At 37.3% G+C, this 20,719-nt stretch overlaps 1 protein-coding gene across 1 annotated transcript in view; it reads left to right on the top strand.

Moving 5' to 3' along the window:
- LOC149284439 (hemicentin-1-like) overlaps nt 1-20,719 on the top strand; it is a 141,563-nt gene that overhangs the window by 63,356 nt on the left and 57,488 nt on the right. Inside the window, exons 36-55 of the mRNA XM_089496740.1 lie at nt 712-841; nt 1,277-1,378; nt 1,737-1,913; nt 2,605-2,756; nt 3,945-4,068; nt 5,182-5,357; nt 6,923-7,019; nt 8,593-8,715; nt 9,031-9,192; nt 10,035-10,316; nt 10,474-10,641; nt 12,833-12,946; nt 13,176-13,259; nt 14,316-14,507; nt 14,641-14,814; nt 14,966-15,079; nt 15,610-15,755; nt 18,567-18,714; nt 19,152-19,355; nt 20,568-20,681. Coding sequence (XP_089352866.1) covers nt 712-841; nt 1,277-1,378; nt 1,737-1,913; nt 2,605-2,756; nt 3,945-4,068; nt 5,182-5,357; nt 6,923-7,019; nt 8,593-8,715; nt 9,031-9,192; nt 10,035-10,316; nt 10,474-10,641; nt 12,833-12,946; nt 13,176-13,259; nt 14,316-14,507; nt 14,641-14,814; nt 14,966-15,079; nt 15,610-15,755; nt 18,567-18,714; nt 19,152-19,355; nt 20,568-20,681 — 2,983 coding nt within the window. The remainder of the gene's footprint in view (nt 1-711; nt 842-1,276; nt 1,379-1,736; nt 1,914-2,604; nt 2,757-3,944; nt 4,069-5,181; nt 5,358-6,922; nt 7,020-8,592; nt 8,716-9,030; nt 9,193-10,034; nt 10,317-10,473; nt 10,642-12,832; nt 12,947-13,175; nt 13,260-14,315; nt 14,508-14,640; nt 14,815-14,965; nt 15,080-15,609; nt 15,756-18,566; nt 18,715-19,151; nt 19,356-20,567; nt 20,682-20,719) is intronic.

Genomic DNA, 20,719 nt, shown 5'->3' on the forward strand with positions numbered 1-20,719 from the left:
AAGACTAAAAATATTGTCATCTGTGGTGGTATTCATAAGAGATTCTCATGAAAAATATCCCATATTATAAGAAAATATCATTTTTAATTGCACTTTGTTAATATAAGAAGCTAGTTAAGAAATGGAATGATGGGCAAGGATAACTAAGTAAGCAATGAGAGCTGGTGATAAAGGATGGCATATAGGGCCATTTTTCTTCCAATCTTTATTCATCACTTTAGTTTACAGAGTGATGGAAGCCTATATTCATATTTAAAAACACTTTATTTTATATGCTACTAGCGGCAGCAGCCAGATGGTTTTAGGAACAGTTCATATAGAAATCATTACTGTTCAGGCAGTAAAGACATTCTGAATTAAATAATGGTATTCAAGTAGGGATTGTATGCCACTAATGAAGGCAACAACTGTGTTTTTTAGATGTCATTAATTAAAATATGAAGGAGTTGACTCCAGAATGCACAACCTCCTATTGTGAGATTGGGAGTGCCCACACATGACTTTCCATTTTAGCTGTTAGTTTTACTAGGCAACTTGTCATTGGCAATTCTGTGGCAAGATTAAATTGAGCTATATTTTACTGCATTTGTCATTTAATTAGTAGCTAAAATGAATTCATGCATTTTAGGATACATTTATCAGTAAGTGAGGCTGAATGCATGCCTGTCATTATGTTAGGCTGAAATCTGTTCAATAATTTCAAATACGCAGATGGAATCCCTTGGTCCTGCTCATGTTTTGAAATTTGAAAAAACGTTGTTAGACGATGGTGGAAAATATACCTGCGTGGCAACCAATGCAGCTGGAGAAACAGAGGAAAGCTTTTGGCTTAATGTTTATGGTAACTTTAGACCTCGTCATCCTACACAAATATACCCTTATAGGAGAGAGATATAGTGGGGTGCCTCAAATATTAGTAATAATTTTATATATAATATGATTTTGTTAAATATAATAATAGTATATTCATAGGCATGTTTTATGTTACTACATGCATTTACCACCTAAAGACGTGAGGATAAAGAAGGCTTTCCTGAAGCATTTTACAAAGTTAGAGACTAAGTAATAAGTCCCACTTTATGGTAAAGTAACATGTTTGCATTAATATCTACATATACCTAAACCTCACCATCATCCAAAAATAGGATCAGTCCTCATTTCTATCCCTCACGTTTTAACTACGCTGTACGAGATAGAACGACTGATCCTATTTTTGGCCGATGGCGATTACTATGCAACAATGCATGGTCAGGTGTCATCCATTTTCTTTCTTTAGAGCCACCAACAATAGAGAATTCTGGAGATATCCTTCATGAGATCGTTCTTGGAGAACACTCTGTGACACTTGAATGCAAAGCATCTGGCAATCCTGAACCTGGTATGCATACTTTGTGTGGTAGTAGTTATTGTAGTACATTTTCATTCAACAAATGGAAATGATTGGTAGAGCTACCAATAAAAAAATAAAACATTTTTTATTTATTAAGAACCAAATACTTGTCACCTCATATGAGCAGGGCCCTCATTCTTTTCTTCCATTAAGTCCATATTGTTTAATATATTAATTGTTATGTAATGTTTGCCCTTGGTACAGTGCTGCAACATATAATGGTTCTATATTAAATCAAAAAGTCAACCAATATAAGATCAATAATAAATACATTTTATTTTAGAACCTCAACAATATATTGTTAAAATGTCAGGACCATATTAAATATTTATTTATTTTCTTACAGCTATAACATGGTTCAAAGATAATTTGCCGTTTACAACCACTGGAGAAGTTGCCCTTTTAGACAGACAACAAATCCTCCAAATTACCAATGCCCAGATATTTGATGCAGGCGTTTATAAATGCGTAGCTAAAAGCATAGCTGGAGTAGCTGAACTCACTTACTCACTGGAGGTTCATGGTAAGGAAAAGCCTAACATTGTACACGCTTTATTTTGGTGGGAATGCGATTGGTATTGTTATACATACCTCAGATTAATAACAATGGATTTTGTCGACACAAGGAATCTGTACTAATACTATGAAGGTTACAAAATGTAGGAATGTGCTAAAATTCATGGACCAGTCATATCTAACAATATTTATATTAAAAGTGTAGTAATCAAATGTATTATTCTGTAGGTCTCCATGTTTTAAGACAATATATACAGAATTTTTGATAAAATTAATATATTGTGTTGTGTTAGCGTTAGGAAAAATGAGCAAGCATAGGAATCGGAGCCTACAGGACTTAAAGGATCTGGTGCTAACGTCTTGGTGCCAGATACCACAGCACACCTTAAGTGGTCTAGTGGAGTCAGGGCTGTTTTGGCAGCAAAAGGGTGACCTATACCTTGGACAGGTGATCATAATTTTATGGCTGATCGGTATATATATATATATATATATATCCCTCGTTAATAGCTATATAGTGTGCTTTTTTTTAATGTGTTAGTGTTGAAGTTGATATCTTTTATCAAAGAAAAAGGGTTGAGGTTCCAAAATTATTTGTGACTCTACATTTTTTCTACACTGTCCCTATCAATGTAAGACTCTATCTTCTGTCAACACAGCTGCATACATTTTCCTCATCAATTTCTGTTTCAAATTAGTACCACCATCCATATCCGGGAAAAGCGGTGATGTGTCTGTGATAGTCAATAATCTTGTAAGATTGGAATGTGAAGCTTCAGGATTCCCTGCACCTAGTTTAACATGGTTAAAAGATGGGAGCCCAGTGTCTAGTTTCACTGATGGAATTCAGGTATGTATCTAAATGTATTAGCCATACCCTGTATAAAGCCACTATTTTACATGACTGAGGTAGAGCCTAGGTTGGCATCCCTTTTCCCCACCCAAATAAGAGACCACAAAGAAATCAAAGTTGAAACATTTATTAAAGTTATCTATGGATACAATTTCCCACGGTGACTTCATCTTGCAGCTCGGCACTGTGAAATATCCTTAAACAATGTTAACCTTAATGTTCAAATGTATGCAAATTAATGTAAACATATTAGCATATAACCAACCATTACATGAGCTGGAACTGAGCCAACCCATGTATTTACCAACATACCACTGATAACCCATTTAACGGTAACACCACCACAGGCTGGCATAGGCGTACCAATTATATCCCTGTCATGCTACTCGTGTCCCATCCACTGCAGCCCATATCCACCAAAAGAAATCATGAGGGCACCAGCCCCAGGAGTGTCCTGTACTTAACTAGGAGGCTTCTGCACCTCTATGGGGGTTGCAGCATGCCAGCGACCAACCACACTAAACATAGAACAGCACGCTCATTCTGGCGTCACCTCAGTCATGTTGCCCCTGCATCCAATGCTTTCCCTCTGAAGCTGTTCATTTTGGACACTGATAATAATGTAATAGGAATCTGATCCAGGATATATTCTTGAAATGTATCTGGGCAGAACTACTAATTATAATATAGATTAACAGCAGAATACATAGGAAAACAATCAGGAATTTACAAACTTGTTTTAAAAAAATAGTTAAAAAACCATATACCCTCTTGATTGCAGTAAAAGAAGTACACAGAATTCTACAAGCTTCCAAATTATTTGTTTTGTTCCATAAATTACTGTATCTCAGCTTGGCATCAATGAGCATCTTTATTTTTGTTATTTTTTTGATTATATTACATTTTATTTAGAGCTAAATGACACTTTTAAGTTAGAACTGACAATATACAAAAGTGGCGGCCGCTTGATGATGACAGTGTGGCTGACAGCCAGATATGGGTGGCGTATCCACCAGACATTTCCCTGGTCTGCATAATAGCATTAATGCCCTTTAAGACATACTGGGACAGTAGAAGAGGGCCCTGCTTTTGTGAATTTATATATAAACATGTCCTTTCTGTATTAAATGCAAACCTTTAATTCAAAAACCAGACTAACATAGTGTGTATGTCTCTGTGACTTAGATACTTTCAGGAGGTAGAGTTCTTGAATTAACAAATGCACGGATAGGAGATACAGGAAAATACACATGTGTAGCAGTAAATGCTGCTGGAGAACAGCTGAAGGACTTTGATCTATCTGTCTATGGTAAGTATTGTTTTTACATTAATTAACAGCACACTTCTTTGCCGTGCCAACATGAACAAAGTGTTGACTTGACGAATTTTATATCCAATTTATCACTGTAAATCCAGATGTAAATGCAAATTACAAAGGAAACATTTTTGTACAGATCTAAAGGGTGTATAAAAGGACACAACTATTACAGCCTGTACACATTTTAAAGATGCCTCCCCTTTCCATATTCGAGTATTCTCTCTGCTTTGACTACCCAGATTTATTTAAGGCTGCCTCGGGTCCCCTCTATCCAATAATTCATCTTCTTGTATATTAATCAGCTGTTGCGCTAATTCCACTTAAAAATAAGAAATACTAACGATAACTCAGAGATGCATTTAGTTGGATTCTTCATTCTCACAAAGCCAAGCATTGGAATCCTAATGGGGCCGGAGTAGTTGTTAGTTATGCTGTCTCATCTTGGAAGTGGGCAAATAGAACAGCAGATTGTAATGAACTACAAGTACTTGAATAATATTCTTAGATCAGGGTGTCGGGGATACACTTGTATGATGTTTTCTCTTCTATTTTATCTGTTTTTAAGTGTTTAAATGAGGCACTCCAGCTCTATATCAGCTTAACATACATATCACCAATTATAATCAGTTTACCGGTAAGGTGCCACTTAATGTTGCATTATGTGACATCACTCTACGCTTGCCTCTTATAGCCACTTATTTCCATTAGTTTTCCACTTTTGAAGAGACCACTGCATACATATAAAGGAGTGCTTGTCCACTTCTTCCCTTTTAGTGAAAGAGACTGAGCCACGAAGAGCCAGTTTACATTCAGCTCCCCAGAAAACATGGCTCTGAATGCACATGCCTTGAAAATCTGTATTAAACTGAGGCAATGGGTTATCCGGCTTCATAACCCTGATATTGGCTAGGAATTTACCTAAACAAAGTTATGTTTATTATCCAAGAGTTTGACAAATCAAAGTAACAGCTGGCTTCTCTTTTATTTATTGAATCAAGTCTTTTCAGAGTACTGTAAGCATTGCTTTTGTAACCTTTTTACAAACTATATATATACATTTTCACTAAAACACACAACTAAAATTAAAATTCCTCCCCCCGACAGTTCCACCAAACATCATGGGCGAGGAACAAAACGTGTCGGCATTAATAAGTGAAACACTTGTGCTAAGATGCCAAAGTAATGCAATCCCCCCTCCTGTGCTCACTTGGTTCAAAGACTGGAAACCATTGGTAAAAAGACCAGGTCTTAGTATTTCTGAAGATGGAAGTATTTTAAAGGTAAGTCACTTTTTCAACCAAGAACTTGAATTAATAAATAATACTGAAATGTCGTTAACAGCAGATCGCGCCCAGACAAGCCGCCTCTGGGCATGGGAGGCTGAATTAATAGTCTGCTGGGTCCTCAGAAAGCATTTATATCTTGTCTGGGTTATTTAGGTGCTTACTGTATGATTAAAAAAAATATTCTGTATTACTTAATTTTAATATTTTTGCCATCGTACTGATCGTGTTTGTTTTTTGGTAGATTTTACTGAAAGATAATTGCTATTTTTTGTTATCCCATTGCAGAAATAAATAGCCATAAAACATAATTTTAATTATTTCAACTACATTTAAAGAAAGAGTTATTTAGTTCAAAATAAACAACCCATCATCTTTCATCTTTTCAATTTTCCAATGCTGTTAAAGGATAAACTTTACTGTAAAATGTTGAATTTTAGAAAACTGAGAGGTCACCTTAAAACGATTTCACATTTTTAATCATGCCAATCTGTAGTCCTTACTATCATGATCTCCTTTGGGAAGGATATTGTTGACTGTTAGTTATCCTTTGAGTTAGTAAAATCCAGCAACATTCATATCTGTCACCCTGGAAAGTGTTTAAATGCACTCTTAAATACTAAGTATCTCTAAAACAATAACCTTTATTTGCAAAACAAAATGACAAAATTTGGGTACTGAATTTAATGAATTAAGGTTACGCTAAAAGCTACCACCCTTATTGTTCAATCTTACAGGTCTATTTTAAATCAAATGCAAGAAATCAGTATATGTATTTGCTCATATTTGAGTCACCTGTTGCTTTAACAATGCCTTCTGCCCTTTATGAGGTACCATAAAGCCATTAAAAATAGCGAGATTTAAATACTTCATGACGTCATGGTATATCATGATAAAATACTGATCTGGTGCAAAGAATCCCATGGCACTGTGTACTCTGCGTTGGAAGTCTTGCCCAAGTTCATGCAGGTACAAGCCGTGGAAGCCTCTTGTTTATAGTAAATGCAGATGCTGCTGATCTGACCGTGAGTGATCAGCAGCTTCTTAAATATATGACAACCCAGCCGAAAAAAATAAGCAATGGATGCATGCAACAGGCACTGCTACCACGGCATCAGTACTAAAACAAAAGCGTGCCGACATGCTGGCAGCTGGTTGGCATGCCGGGCAAATTGTCAAAGTTCTGCCATCATATGGGACTTTTGCCCTCCAAACCTACAAAGAAAAACATTTTGTGAGCCTTAAAAAGAATGGTTGGCATTGGCAGCTGCTAGGTAAATAGCCATACATGATTAAAAACATTTATGCTATACATTATGTCTGGGCTCACTCCCAATTTACTGGGCGGAGGCAAGACATGAAAGTCAAATTTAAAACAAAGAAGAACAAATTACCAGCGCTCAAATCCAAACCTACCAATTTCAATAAACACGAGACTTTAATATTGTATTTTGACCAAAGCACATAATCTCCTAACCAATACATTGTCACTAAACATTTGTTATTTAACCAGAACACTATATCGTCTGCTGTATGTTTTGATTATGATGTTTGCGTTTTAGATTGATGCAGTCCAGGTGAGAGATACCGGTCGATATTCTTGTGAAGCTGTTAACATAGCTGGAAAAACAGAAAAGAACTATAATGTGAATATTATAGGTATGTTCATGTTAGTTTTTTTTTGTGATTTTACTTTGTTTCCTAATTTACTTGCTCTGGTTTGTGGAGTCCAGAAGGTGCTGCAGGTGCCACTTAGCTTCTGGAAGCTTAATCACAGGGTTGGGCTGGCTCAGGTAGTGGAGCTGAAAGTCCAAATTGTTGAAACAGGGTCATTCTGACTAGAACTGCTCGGTGAGGCGGTAGTGCATTGGGGTCACTTGATCTGTTTCATGATCCTGCGGTAATAGAGCAAAGTAAATGTATGTGTGTGTGTGTTAGAGTGAGTGTGTGATATTGGGTGTGTATGGGGTAGTTACAAGGAGGATAGGGGCAGAGGGCATTCAGATTTGCTTTGCCTCTAGGCCAGAAGGTGCCTGTACTCCCCAGCTGAGTCAGATGACTCTCTTGCCGCATGTAAGTTATTGCCCTGATCTACACCAAGGTTTCTCTGTTATGGTAACCTGAACCACAAGTGCTTGGTTAATAATAATAATTAGCCCCACATTTTTTATTGCCTAAGCAAAGAAACTGAAACACGTATGTATTAAAAAATATTAATAGCAAAATACACATAGAAAACATGAAAATTACAACATAGAGACACATAAAAATGTATGAAGACATTCAGGGTTTTTGACATTTTGGGTCCGACAGACATTATTCTCCTATTATAAAAATGATCCTCTTGGTGAACCGAAGAGTTTAAATATGTGGCGTTTTGGCAAATGGGGGAGAGTATAAGCAAATTACATTATAATAAACTATATATGTTTTTTTCTATCGATTATCTTAATTTTTCATTAAATAATAAAAACCCACACATTTTCTATAAAGGTATAGAGTTGCGCTATGTTAACTGTCAAAGGTAAAGAAGCTACTGCGGTATCATAGATTGCAAACATTAAGACATCTAGGTCTCTTATCATAAGATAGTAGGCCTGAAAAAGACACCTAAAGATAGTTTCAAAAACTGGCAATCTATTTTACCTCAGCCAATAAATTATTATATTTACCAAATGTGCATTTTTTCTATTGATGGCTTATAAATGTACAATATTTTGTAATGGTGGTTTTGTTAAACATGGATAAAGTGAGTAAATAGCAATTCCATTGTGCCTTTCCCACATCTAGGTCTCTTATCATAAGATAGTAGGCCTGAAAAAGACACCTAAAGATAGTTTCAAAAACTGGCAATCTATTTTACCTCAGCCAACAAATTATTATATTTACCAAATGTGCATTTTTTCTATTGATGGCTTATAAATGTACAATATTTTGTAATGGTGGTTTTGTTAAACATGGATAAAGTGAGTAAATAGCAATTCCATTGTACCTTTCCCACATCTAGGTCTCTTATCATAAGATAGTAGGCCTGAAAAAGACACCTAAAGATAGTTTCAAAAACTGGCAATCTATTTTACCTCAGCCAATAAATTATTATATTTACCAAATGTGCATTTTTTCTATTGATGGCTTATAAATGTACAATATTTTGTAATGGTGGTTTTGTTAAACATGGATAAAGTGAGTAAATAGCAATTCCATTGTGCCTTTCCCACATATTTTGTTTTAGTTCTACCTACTATACAAGGATCTGATGAGGAATCGGAAATTACAGTCATTGAAGGAACCCTTATCAGCCTCCTATGTGATTCCAGTGGTATTCCACCTCCATCACTTACCTGGAAGAAGAAAGGTTTGTATAGGATTAGGATTAATTGAATATCTTGTATATTTTCACTGTTGTGTAATAACAAATAATTTTAGGCATTAGGTAAACGCAATGATCATGGTGTATTTTAATAGCGTTTACATGGCTGTAGCCAGCTAAATTAAGTTAACTTTCACTTAAAAGGATAATACAGGTTTACTGCCTGCAAATAGATTCTAACCCCATTATATATAGTTGTTGCTTATAATCAGTCGTTTATTATACTGTACATTCAGAGTTGAAAACCACAGCCTTCTGTTTAATGTAAATAATATTTATTTTAATTATTTATTGTTATAGATATCCCATTAATAGACAAAGCTTCCAACCGGGTCCGGTTGCTATCTGGAGGTAGACAACTTCAAATTACAGAAGCAAAAAAATCGGACACTGCCTTATACATATGTGCAGCATCTAATACAGCAGGGAGTGTAATAAAGAAATACAATGTAAAAGTTTATGGTAAGTCTTTTGTTATGAATATAAAAAATACGGTACATATCCTTCTACGGGGCCAGCCATACCATGGGTCCAGGTGGGTCCATAGAACTCAGGGGGGGGTAAACTGACAATTATCACAGGAACAGCAACTACGGTATATTGCTCATTCACAATAACAAATAAAATAAGCTTTCCCTAGTTTTTATCTGAGCTTGGCCTTGTCAGTTGCTCTGCGGTTCTGCAGGGATCCTTCCCTCCTGTATAGCCAACAAATGAGCCTGTCCATGTCATGCTCAGGCAGAGAACTGCATGAGGAAGTGGTAGGCATCATTGGATGACCATTGGCTAAAAAGCCTAATGCCGAGGCTGATCAGCATTCAGTGTGCCAGTGCGCCCCAGATCACTGCGCCATCAAGCAGTACACAGCACTTGGTAATTTACTGGACACCAGTCAGAGAAAATATATGTGCTGTAGCGTATTAGGTATGGATGTGGTTTGGTTGGAGGGGTTTGAAAATGGTTTTGATGGATGTTTTTTTTTTGGAGGGGGCAGCATTTCATGCTTGGTCCCAGGCAACACAATGTCTTGGGCCAGTCCTGTTCTTGTAGAAAGAGAAGATGTCCTTCTTTTTTTCAGTAACATGAATGATAAGCCCTATCCATTGATTTGATATCTATTTGAGTTGTGTGCTGCCCCAAGTCAGCCCCTTGCCCCCTTTCCTTCCACTCCCCCTTATGCTGAAATGATGCCCACCTTAATTATGCATACTATATGCACTTCTCTTGATCCCTGAGTGGTTGTTCTGTGTAAAGAAGAGCTAACAAATTCAGTTTCTCTTAATATTACATGGTGTCTATTATAGTTCGTCCGAGTATATCTGAGCGTGGAACCTTTCCTACTGAAGTTGTGGTCATTCAAGGAAACAATGTCACTCTGGAGTGCGATTCCAGTGGAGACCCACAGCCCTTGCTGACTTGGTTGAAAGAAGGTGTTCCTTTAACTAACACAGATGGAGTCCAAATTCTGAACACAGGGAGGATTTTACAGCTGGAAAATGTTCAAGTGATGAATGCTGGTCAATATATGTGCGTCGCGATAAATGTGGCTGGACAATCTGATAGAAAGTATGACATAAAGGTCTTTGGTAAGTAATTGTATAATAATTCGGTTTAATTTCTGCAATGATCAATGATTCAATGTTACCTTTTTGGTTCAATCACTCATTATTTGGATGCATCAAACAGTATATTTTATTTAGGATGACATGTTAACATCAATTCATTTCTGTGTGTGAATTAAAGTTCCTCCAAGATTTCCAGAACATTTTAAAAAGCAAGAAAATATAAGCATTGTGGAAAGAAATCCTGTTACCTTGACTTGTGAAGTCTCTGGAATCCCACCACCAAAAGTGACATGGCTAAAGGATGGACAACCTATCAGACAGGATAGCTCTATCTTAATTATGTCAGGTAATTTCATAGCTTTATATGAGTATGTATATATATTATAAGGAACGTATATTAATAACTAATATTTTGTGCTGCTATTTAATACCAAACAAACCTATCTTTCGAGATGTTGTTCTATTTTTATACCCTAGCTGATAGTAAGTTGTAAAGATAGGGAAAATGGAGAAATGTTTAGTCAGTTATGGACATAGTGAATAGTGAAGGTCCCATTATTCTATATCTCATTTTCAAAGCTCATGTATGCTCAGTTGATATACACCGAGCATTGTGCTTGGTTCTGATGATTAATAAATTCATTATCTTCTAACTACATCCCCCTCCTTGCAACTATTGAATCAGACTCTGCGGAATATGCTAAACATGAAGTCTCGTGGTTGAGCAGAATAGCTACTTTAAAAATGTTCATATTACCAAAAATTCTTTATTTATTTAGGACATTGCCCATACACCTCCCTGAATCCTTCTTCATTAAAATAAATAGAATCCTGTCACGTTTTGTATGGGCTGGGAAGAGACCAAGATTATCGGCTACCATTATCACTAAATCAAAACTCGCCGGAGGGATTGGGATGCCTAATATTAAAGGTTATTACATATCTACTTTGATAACTCTCCTAAAACAGTGGTGGTGTGATACTTCTAATTCACATTGGGTCCACATTGAAAATTCCTCGGTATATCCCTACAAAATTAGTGATCTTTTACTACTTCCAGCCTGGAACCTTCACAGGCCTCCTCTCACAAACCCATTAGTAAAAACCTCATATAATGTTTGGCTGCAATATCATACCGCCTTAGCTTCCTCTACGGTGCCCAACCTTGGGGAACTACCGTTGTCAATAATTCAAGCCTCCAGTCCAGGGCTTGAATTAACTAACTGGTCTTTATGGGGTATATCTCATGTCAAGCATATATATGATGCTAATGGATTAATGACATTTGAAACCATTCGACGTACATATAATTTATCCAATAAGGATTTTTACAAATATCTACGTATTAAACATTTTTTACAATCTTTGACCCCCTTCTCTTTGCATGTAGATAACTTCACTTTCAAATACCTCTCATCTGATATGAAGGGATTAAAACCTATATATGCTCTTTACACTAAATCTGATAAATGTAATAAAACTTATCCCATAAAACAATGGGAAAATGATATAGGAATAAATGTAGCCCTTCAAGATTGGCGGTTAGCTTTTAAATGTTCACATAAAGCTCTTCAATGCTCCTCACATGCAGAATCCGCCTTTAAGACAGTATCCCGTTGGTACTATACTCCAGATAGGATAGCTAAAGCTTTCCCTAACTCTTCAAATAAATGTTGGAGAAAGTGTGGCCAGAAGGGAACCTTATACCATATCTTATGGAATTGCCCTCTTATACAATCATATTGGGTAGAATGTAAAAGCCTTCTTTCTACGTTATTAAACTGCCCTATAAATTGGTCGCCTCAATTGATTTTACTTTTTCTAGGGATACAAACTGTTTCCCCACAATATCGGGAATTATTCTGTATCATTTGCATTATTGCAAAAAACACTCTTGCAAGCAAATGGAAAACTGTGGAGATTCCCTCTATTGATATAGTCATTTCCAAACTAAATACTACATATTCCTACGAAAAAATTCTAGCTAGAGGTTCAGGCAAGGATTCCAGACCTACTCTCTACAATTTAACAAATGCTATCTGTAACTACAGTCATCCTCACTGGTATGGCATGTCAACTATTAAAACTATTCACTATAAAATACTTGAGCAGATATATACTTTTTAAAAAAAAAAATTCACTCAGGCATACTGTTCTGTTCCTCTTCCTCTACAGGGAAGTTTTCTTGTTTACGTTTTTTATTACCTTATAACGTTACAATGTAACTGAGATACATGCTTATCAAGATGGTTTGAATTTTCAATGTAATGACAGCTGCGACTGTCTTGGTTTGATCATAACTGACAGCTGTGTCTGTCTCCCATGTATTACTATTGGTGTTATTTGTACTTCTTTGTACTTCTTATTTTTTTGAAAATTAATAAAAAACTATTGAAAGTAAATTAATTATCTTCTTGTGATTCTAGTTGGCAAATATCATTTGGTATAAATGACTATGGCTAATAGTGACTCTAGTTTGTCAGTACATATATTTTTAATATTTGTGTACCAAAAATGTTTCGTGTTTTCTGGTACAGGTGGTATGGTTCTTCGCTTTTCACACACTACTGTTTCCAATGCGGGCAGATACACCTGTGTCGTGTCCAATGCCGTTGGAGAAGAGAAGAAAGACTTTGACCTTAATGTTCTAGGTAAATGTCTGGCATTTATGTATTTTTATTGCTACTACTGAGTGCTACATTTAAAGGAAAGTATTGTTATTATATAGAAGATAAGGTGGCTATCAATATTTTATGCATTTTATCTTCCTGTGTCTTCTGTCACTTACTTGTGACACCTGTGTCACTTGAAAAATGTAACTTGTATATTAATTTATTTCTGTGTGAAATTTATATTATCTATTTTGATTTTCCTTTTTAGTGCCTCCAAGGCTATTAGACAAAGTTCAGGGAGATGTTAAAGTTAAAGAAAAAGGAGGGGTTACATTGTCATGTGAAGCTACAGGTAAGAATATATATATTATTTTATTTGGATTGTTTGTACATAAATTTTTTATTCCCATCTTATATATGTATACCATTTTCAGGAAGCCCTGAAAGATCACAAACACCTTACTCTATAGTATTACCAAGTGGTTAGCATAAAACATTTTCTCATTTTCTCATAAATAGAGAAAAACAGTTGGGTGATCCTAGGTACATAAAGTATTGACTTATCAACCGAAAAATATATTTCCACTTAGATTCTGGGGCAATACTGAATAGCCTGAGAGATATAACAAACACCCAAGAATTTAGTTTTTAATCACCAGGTTGGCACGAATGTTGGACTTTAACGTTATGATCCACCAAGTAGCAAAGTAATTATATAAATGAAAAGATTAACAGCATATGTTTTTGAGACAACACATATTGCATAAATACAACTTGGCATTTAAAGATATGCAGGTAGATTTGGGTAAGTGTGCGGTTCTGATTTTGCCTAGAAAGCCTTGTATATCCTGGAATTAAACTTAGCAAACAGAGCACTCTCCAGCAGCTCCTCTGTTCCGTATGCAGTCTTGTAGCTGTCACAAGCCTAGTTGAATATTGTAGGAGCTCTAGTTTAATTGTAGTTGTAGAGCTACTTGTTGAGTAACTTTCAAGAATTTTTTTGATTTGCTGGAAAAAAAGACAACTGAGTGGTGTATTGACTTAAGAAGGGCTGAACTGGCCCTGCTGTAAGGAACCAGGTCACATCTTATGGCCATAGTATGCTTAGCCCACCACTACGCCAAAGTACTCCAATGACGGTGGGTCCTGATGCTAATCCCTACTGACAGTGATACAAAACAAACTAAACATGAAACCCAAACACATAGCAAGGAGAGACATACCTGTAGACTGCAGACTTAGACAAACAGAACACACAGGTGTGGCACACCTTATAAAGGAAACATATTTATAAGATTAATTCCTCCTCAGAGTTTTACCTCAGATATTATCTTTATAAATTCAGCCCAATAAATTAAAAGAAAGACACGCCAAGGTCAACTAACACTATCTATTTATCTTTGCTTAGGGACTCCAGCACCACAGATATTGTGGCTAAAAGATGGACAACCTATTCAGGAGGACATTCATCATAAAATTGCACATGGGGGACAGCATCTTCAAATCGTCAATGTCATGTTTACAGACACTGGGAGATATACATGTGTTGCTACTAATTTAGCAGGACACAAGAGTAGGAGCTTTAGCCTAAGTGTTTTGGGTAAGTTTAGTTATTTGTTATTAGTCATCCCGTATGTATTTAACTAATGACTTTATTTGTATTTCGGATAATAGAATAATACATTAAGAAAGAGGGATTTATAATAAAAAACAGATTTTCTATTGTTACCCAGTGCCTCCTACAATCACTGGTGCTCGTGAGGATGGAAGGCCTGAAAATGTGTCGGTGATTCTACATAGTTCTGTGTCTCTAACCTGTGAAGTTCACTCACATCCTGCGGCTACTATCACTTGGCTTAAGGATGGACAATCAGTTAAATTACATGAAAACATAAGAATTTTACCAGGTAACAACCATATTTGTGTGTGATAAGGGGGGTATTTAGGAAACATTAACTTGGCAAATTAGTAGGTAAGCATTTGTTTTGTACAAACATTAATAAGTCTCTGTTCCTTGTTGCTAAGCACTTTTTATTTTATTTTCGATGTACACTTCAGGTGGCCGAACCCTACAGATACTAAGAGCTCAGGAAGACCATACCGGCAGATATAGCTGTGTTGCCACTAATGAAGCTGGAAATGCTGTAAATAACTATGATCTGCAAGTTTACAGTATGTTTACAGTTTATGGACATTTTGCTAGACTCAATGCTTAATTGTAGTGCAGTAATTTAATTAGTGTACTGTTTTAAAAAATTCAGAACTGGTATACTGAAGCCTACTTGAAAATTCTTTCATTTTATTTCACTTATTTGGCATTATGCAACTATATGACTAAGTTCTCAGTGACCAGCTATTCTTAAATCTGTAAATATGTTTTTTTTTGTTTTTATTTTTAAATGCAAAAACATATAATAACTGTTTTCCCATCTAATCTAATGTAATGTTTTGACCTGTGCAATTTTCAGCAGATAAGAAAGGCTAAAGTAAGTTTAATGAGATTGCAGCTATTTACTACAGTTTAATACAGATAATATGATATATTTATTTCATTGTATACATTGGTAATTTGAATATTGTAATGGTACTAGAGTAAAATATTTATGTTAATGGAATGGTTTTTAAGATTAAAAATGTAATGTTTTCTAGTTATAAATTCAGAAGTGTTGTTTATCCTACATCATATCCCTTATTCTTCTCAGTCCCCCCTCAGATCGCAAAAGGGGATCTTGTGGGAACTGGAGTGTTTTCAAAGGAAGTGAAAGCTAGAGAGAACACAAGCTTTACCCTCATGTGTGAAGTCAAAGCACTTCCTTCAGCCACTCTGAAGTGGCATAAAGATGGACAGGTTTGTTAAGTTTTTTTTGCAGCATTATATCTTCACTCAAAGGTGAAAACCCATGGAAAATATTTTTATACCAGTGCTGTATACAGTAATATGGGTTAGCATAAAGTGCGAGTGCCAGAAAGAAAACTATGAGTGAGGTAAAACTGTGAGTGAGGTAAGAGGATGATGGTGGGAGGGAGTATTTGTGAATGAATGTATGCATGTTAGTTAGAATGAAAGTGTATGTATAAGTGTATTTTTTATGATGAACGTGTAGGCCTCAGTCCTAGATATGTTTGCTTCCCTCCAAACAAACCAGCTATTTCACTAATGTCCTCCCTTTCCCATATCCCTTAACATCTATTTTCCACTTTTAACATCCTTCTCTGTCCCACAGAACCTCCCTTGCCCTCCAACCTCTCAACCAAAGAGCTTGCCATCTTCTTAAAAAAACAAAATTGACACCATCTGAGATAACATCCTCCCCCATGGTTAATCATATGGTACCTCAACATTCCCTCCTCACAACCCACCCTCACCTGCTTCAGTCCAGTCACAACTACTGAAGTTTCTGAAGTCCGCTTCTCCTCCCACCTCACCACCAGTCCCCTCGACCCTGCACCTTCAAAACTCCTACTATCCCTTTCAAGTGTCCCTACCCCAACCCTAACCAATGTCTTTAATCTCTCTTTTTCCTCTGATATATTCCCATGCTCATTTAAACATGCCATGGCCTCTCCCATCCTAAAGAAATCTTACCTTGATCCCACATGGCCACAGGGGCGGTCATTTGGCACAGTTGACCACCCCTCCTCCTACAAACCCTGCATGCTCATGGCATCCATGGCAGAGTTCTTTTTTGGTTTAAATTCTACCTCTCTGACCGTACTGTTACTGTCTTATTTACTGGAACTAGCTCCTCTCCCTTACTGCTATCTGTTGGTGTCCCTCAGGAGTCCGTTCTTGGGCCTCTACTATACTCCATCTACATGTCCCCTCGGACAACTAATATCTTTCTTTGGCTTCTAGTACGACCTAAATGCAGACAACACCCTAATCTACATTTCTTCTCCTGACTTTTCACCCTCTCTTCTAACTCGCCTCACTGACTCGCCTCGGGATTTGCATCATGGATGGTATCCCATTAACTAAAGCTCAACATCTCCAAGACCAAGCTTATGGTAAGCCCGCCACCAGCTCTGTCCACAATTCCTTTCATATCACTCCACTTTCCAACTGACAAACCAAGTTCGCTGCCATGATGTCACACTTGACTTTCTCCTTTATCCCTCACACCCAGTTCCTCACCAAATCCTGATGCCTTCACTTGAAAAACATCTCCCAAATGCACCCATTCCTCACACAAGAAACAACAAAAATATTAATCCACTACCTTGTGATATCCTGTCTGGATTGTTGCAATTCCCTACTAACCGGTCTCCCCATTTCCTGACTTTCACCACCCCAATCCATCCTCTACACTGAAGCTAGATTAATCTTTCTCTGTCACCGTTCCTCATCTGCTGCTCCACTATGCCAGTCTCTCCATTGACTCCCCATTCCATCCAGAATCAAATTTAAACTCCTGACCTATACAGCCCTTAACAACTATGCACCACCTGTATCTCTACCCTTCTATCCAAATATACCCCTAACCGCCCTTCTTCATTCGTCTCATGACGTACAGCTCTCTTCTACTGTCAATACCGCTTCTCACTCCCATATTCAGGATTGTACCTGTGCTGCACCCCTTCTGTGGAATTTCCTTTCCCATCCTATCAGACTTTCTCCCTCCTATGCAATGTTCAAAAGCTCTCTGAAAACCCCACTTCAGCAGATCATCCAGACCCTATCAACTAATCCCCATCCAGGCAACCCTCTCCTGTTTCACTTCCCCCTCAAACACTGACAAGATTGTAAGCTTGTAAGAGCAGGGCCCTATTATCCTTTTGTACCAGTTTGTTATTCTATGTGACTTTAATTTATCCCACTGATTGTAACAGCGCTACAGAATCTGTATTCTGATGCAAGATCACCCACCGTCCGCAATCCTCCTAGCACGGTGGTGCCATAGCTCACATAACTGCTCAGGTGCCATGTGAGGGCTAACTCCTGCTCTAGTGCCAGATTCTCACAGGACCTTACGCTATGCCCAGTAGCTACCACGTCCTAACATAGGGCAGGGAATCAGCACGGTATTGGCATTGATAGCAAGTAATAGTTGTATTTTAAGGCTACCCCTAGTCCCCAAAACAGCCACTCAAGGTGGGATGTCTCTCCCCACCTAGTTATGGAGCCCTTACAGTTAATTCTTAACCTCCAAGGCTGTGCAAGAGCTTTTACTCCAACCAATGAAGCATCTCTAGCTCTAATCTTAAATGTGTTTACTGCTGCCTCATTAGGGTTGGATCTCATCCTTGATTTTTTGCTTTATTGTCTTGATCTTTTGGTGTATACATGTGATTTGTATGTTTGTGACTTGCTTGGTATGTTTCACTATTACATCCTGAATAAACCCCATACAATGATTTTGCTATTCTATAATTTAAAATAAATACGCCATATCGTGTACAATTTTACATCATCACCTAAGATCCAAGGGCTCTAAAACCAGTGTCCAGTCTTGGTACATAGTACATAGGCTAATATTCCCTAATGATAAAGACATAGCCATAGTATTCTCCAAGACTAGAGACATAATTACAGCTACCCATGTTGTGTTTTAAGACATAAATTAATTTACAATTTATAATATATGGCTTGTTTATTGCAGGGTAAAGTCATTTTAAAGTTGTAATATATATAATATGGATTACTTTTATATTAACATAGCCTCTCAGCCAAGATTACCATCTGACAATAATAAGGGAAAATACCCTCCATGTGGAGCAATCACAGTTGACTGATACCGGCCGATATACATGTGTGGCATCAAATCTTGCTGGAGAAGATGAGATGGATTTTGATGTTACGATACAAGGTTAGAAGCGAGATGTAGAGCGCTGGTTTGTATAATGCCATTCTGTATTATATCACAATATTCTTCAAAAGCAGAAATCAATGTCATCCCAAATTAAAAAGAAGAATGCAAATTTAAAATGATGCGCTATTGGCTTAAAAGTGCTTATTAATAATAATGTTTATTTGCATTAGAGATTGCAATAGAGAGAGAGCAATTACTATATTTTTCTAAGTTAGTCACTTTTTAAATATTTCTGGTAATCTTCACCGTTCACCTAAATTCTTGTGGGATTTTAGTTTTAGCTTGATAACCTTATTATTCAAATCAGAGCTACGATGTACTTGTAATCCCTCCAAATTATTATCAGTTTTCTTATAAACATAATGTTAAATAATGTTTGCTAGAATTTTTTGGAGATGTTTACACTTATTTCTCATCTATTATTTTTATCACAGTTCCGCCAAACTTCCCAAAGCTCTCTGGCCTCTGGGCGAGCAAAGACAGCAGCATCATGAACAGAAATGGTGAAAACAAGGAAGTTATAATGAACAATCCATTATCTCTGTACTGTGAAACCAATGCTGTTCCCCCTCCAACCATCACATGGTACAAAGATGGAAGCCCTCTGACCTCCAATGACAAGGCCTTCATATTACCAGGTTCATTTTTTCATTACAATGTTTAGCAAAAAACATTTTTCATAATCAGCCAAACAATTATGCTTAATAGAATTATTACCTTCATGAAGATAAATATTTGAATAATTATTATGTTACATTACATTACATTTATTTATAAAGTACCGGCAGATTCCGCAGTGCTGTTACAGTCAGTAGAACAATTTCACATACAAAAACACATACAATAACAAACTGGGGCAAAAGGAGAAGAGGGCCCTGCTCTTGCGTCCTTACAATCTAGTCGGTGGTTGAGGGGGAAGTGGGACAATAGGAGGGGGCTGCTTGGATAGGGAGGTGTTGATCTGGTTCCGATGGTGTTGTAGCCGCTTTCTGCAGTGGTACCTGGTATGTCGTTTCCCTCCAGTGTAACTCTTAAATAGCCATTTATAAGGAGGCCACCTGGGGAGAGGCAACAGCAGCTACATTCCCAAGCAAGCTTGTTTCCAAGTGAGGTCTAGGAATATATAGGGCTTCCTCACAAGTGGTCAGATAAGGTGATTGCATACAGGAGGCAGATGTTTCACACCATGGCTAACAAATGCAATTAAGCTAGACTAGTGGTCACCAAATTTAGCCCTTTGATAGCAGCAGGGTATGGAGACAGGCAGGATACAGACATACCAGGTGGAAAACAGTGGTAACAGCAGGGGATGGGGGTTCAAATTAAATATGGCATATTCATACCTGTAAGAGAAGGAGGTATATGTGGGGTATATGTGTATGTATATCGTCAGTGGCAAGTCAGGGATTGGCAACATCATTTAATGCTTGGTAATATTTCTTGTACATGGTCTCTTACATTGCCTCTGATAATATCACAATGTGCATACCTCCCAAGTGTCCCGGTTTTTACTGGAATGTCCAATGTTTCGGGCACCTTCTCCCATAGCTGTCCCACTGTCCCACGTTTGCTTGTAGTGGGGAATCATGGGCTAGTTTGGGAGATGCGTATATCCTTTTTCAGCACAGACCTTCATTGCTGCCCCCAAATGGCCATGCATCCAGCCCTGCCACCTCTGACCCGACCCACTCCTGATTCTGGTCCTGCACCTCCCTACCTCCAGTCCTGCCCTTTTGTGTCTCTATCCTCACACCCCCAAGATTTGGGCACCTAAAATGTTTGGGGCAATGCGTTGTTTAATATTTTGAGTAAAGTGAAGGGGTAGTTGACCTGCAGGTTTATTTTACCAGGAGGACACACACTACAGATTGCAAGAGCACTGGAAGCAGATGCTGGGACGTATACGTGTGTTGCTGCAAATGAGGCAGGAGAAGATTCAATGCATTATAATGTCATTGTACTTTGTGAGTACTCAGTGCTTTTCTTTCTTATTAAAGAATCA

This window comes from Sceloporus occidentalis, unplaced genomic scaffold (assembly GCF_023333645.1).
Source record: "Sceloporus occidentalis isolate IW3139 unplaced genomic scaffold, rSceOcc1.0.p SCAF_93, whole genome shotgun sequence".
Lineage (NCBI taxonomy): Eukaryota > Metazoa > Chordata > Lepidosauria > Squamata > Phrynosomatidae > Sceloporus > Sceloporus occidentalis.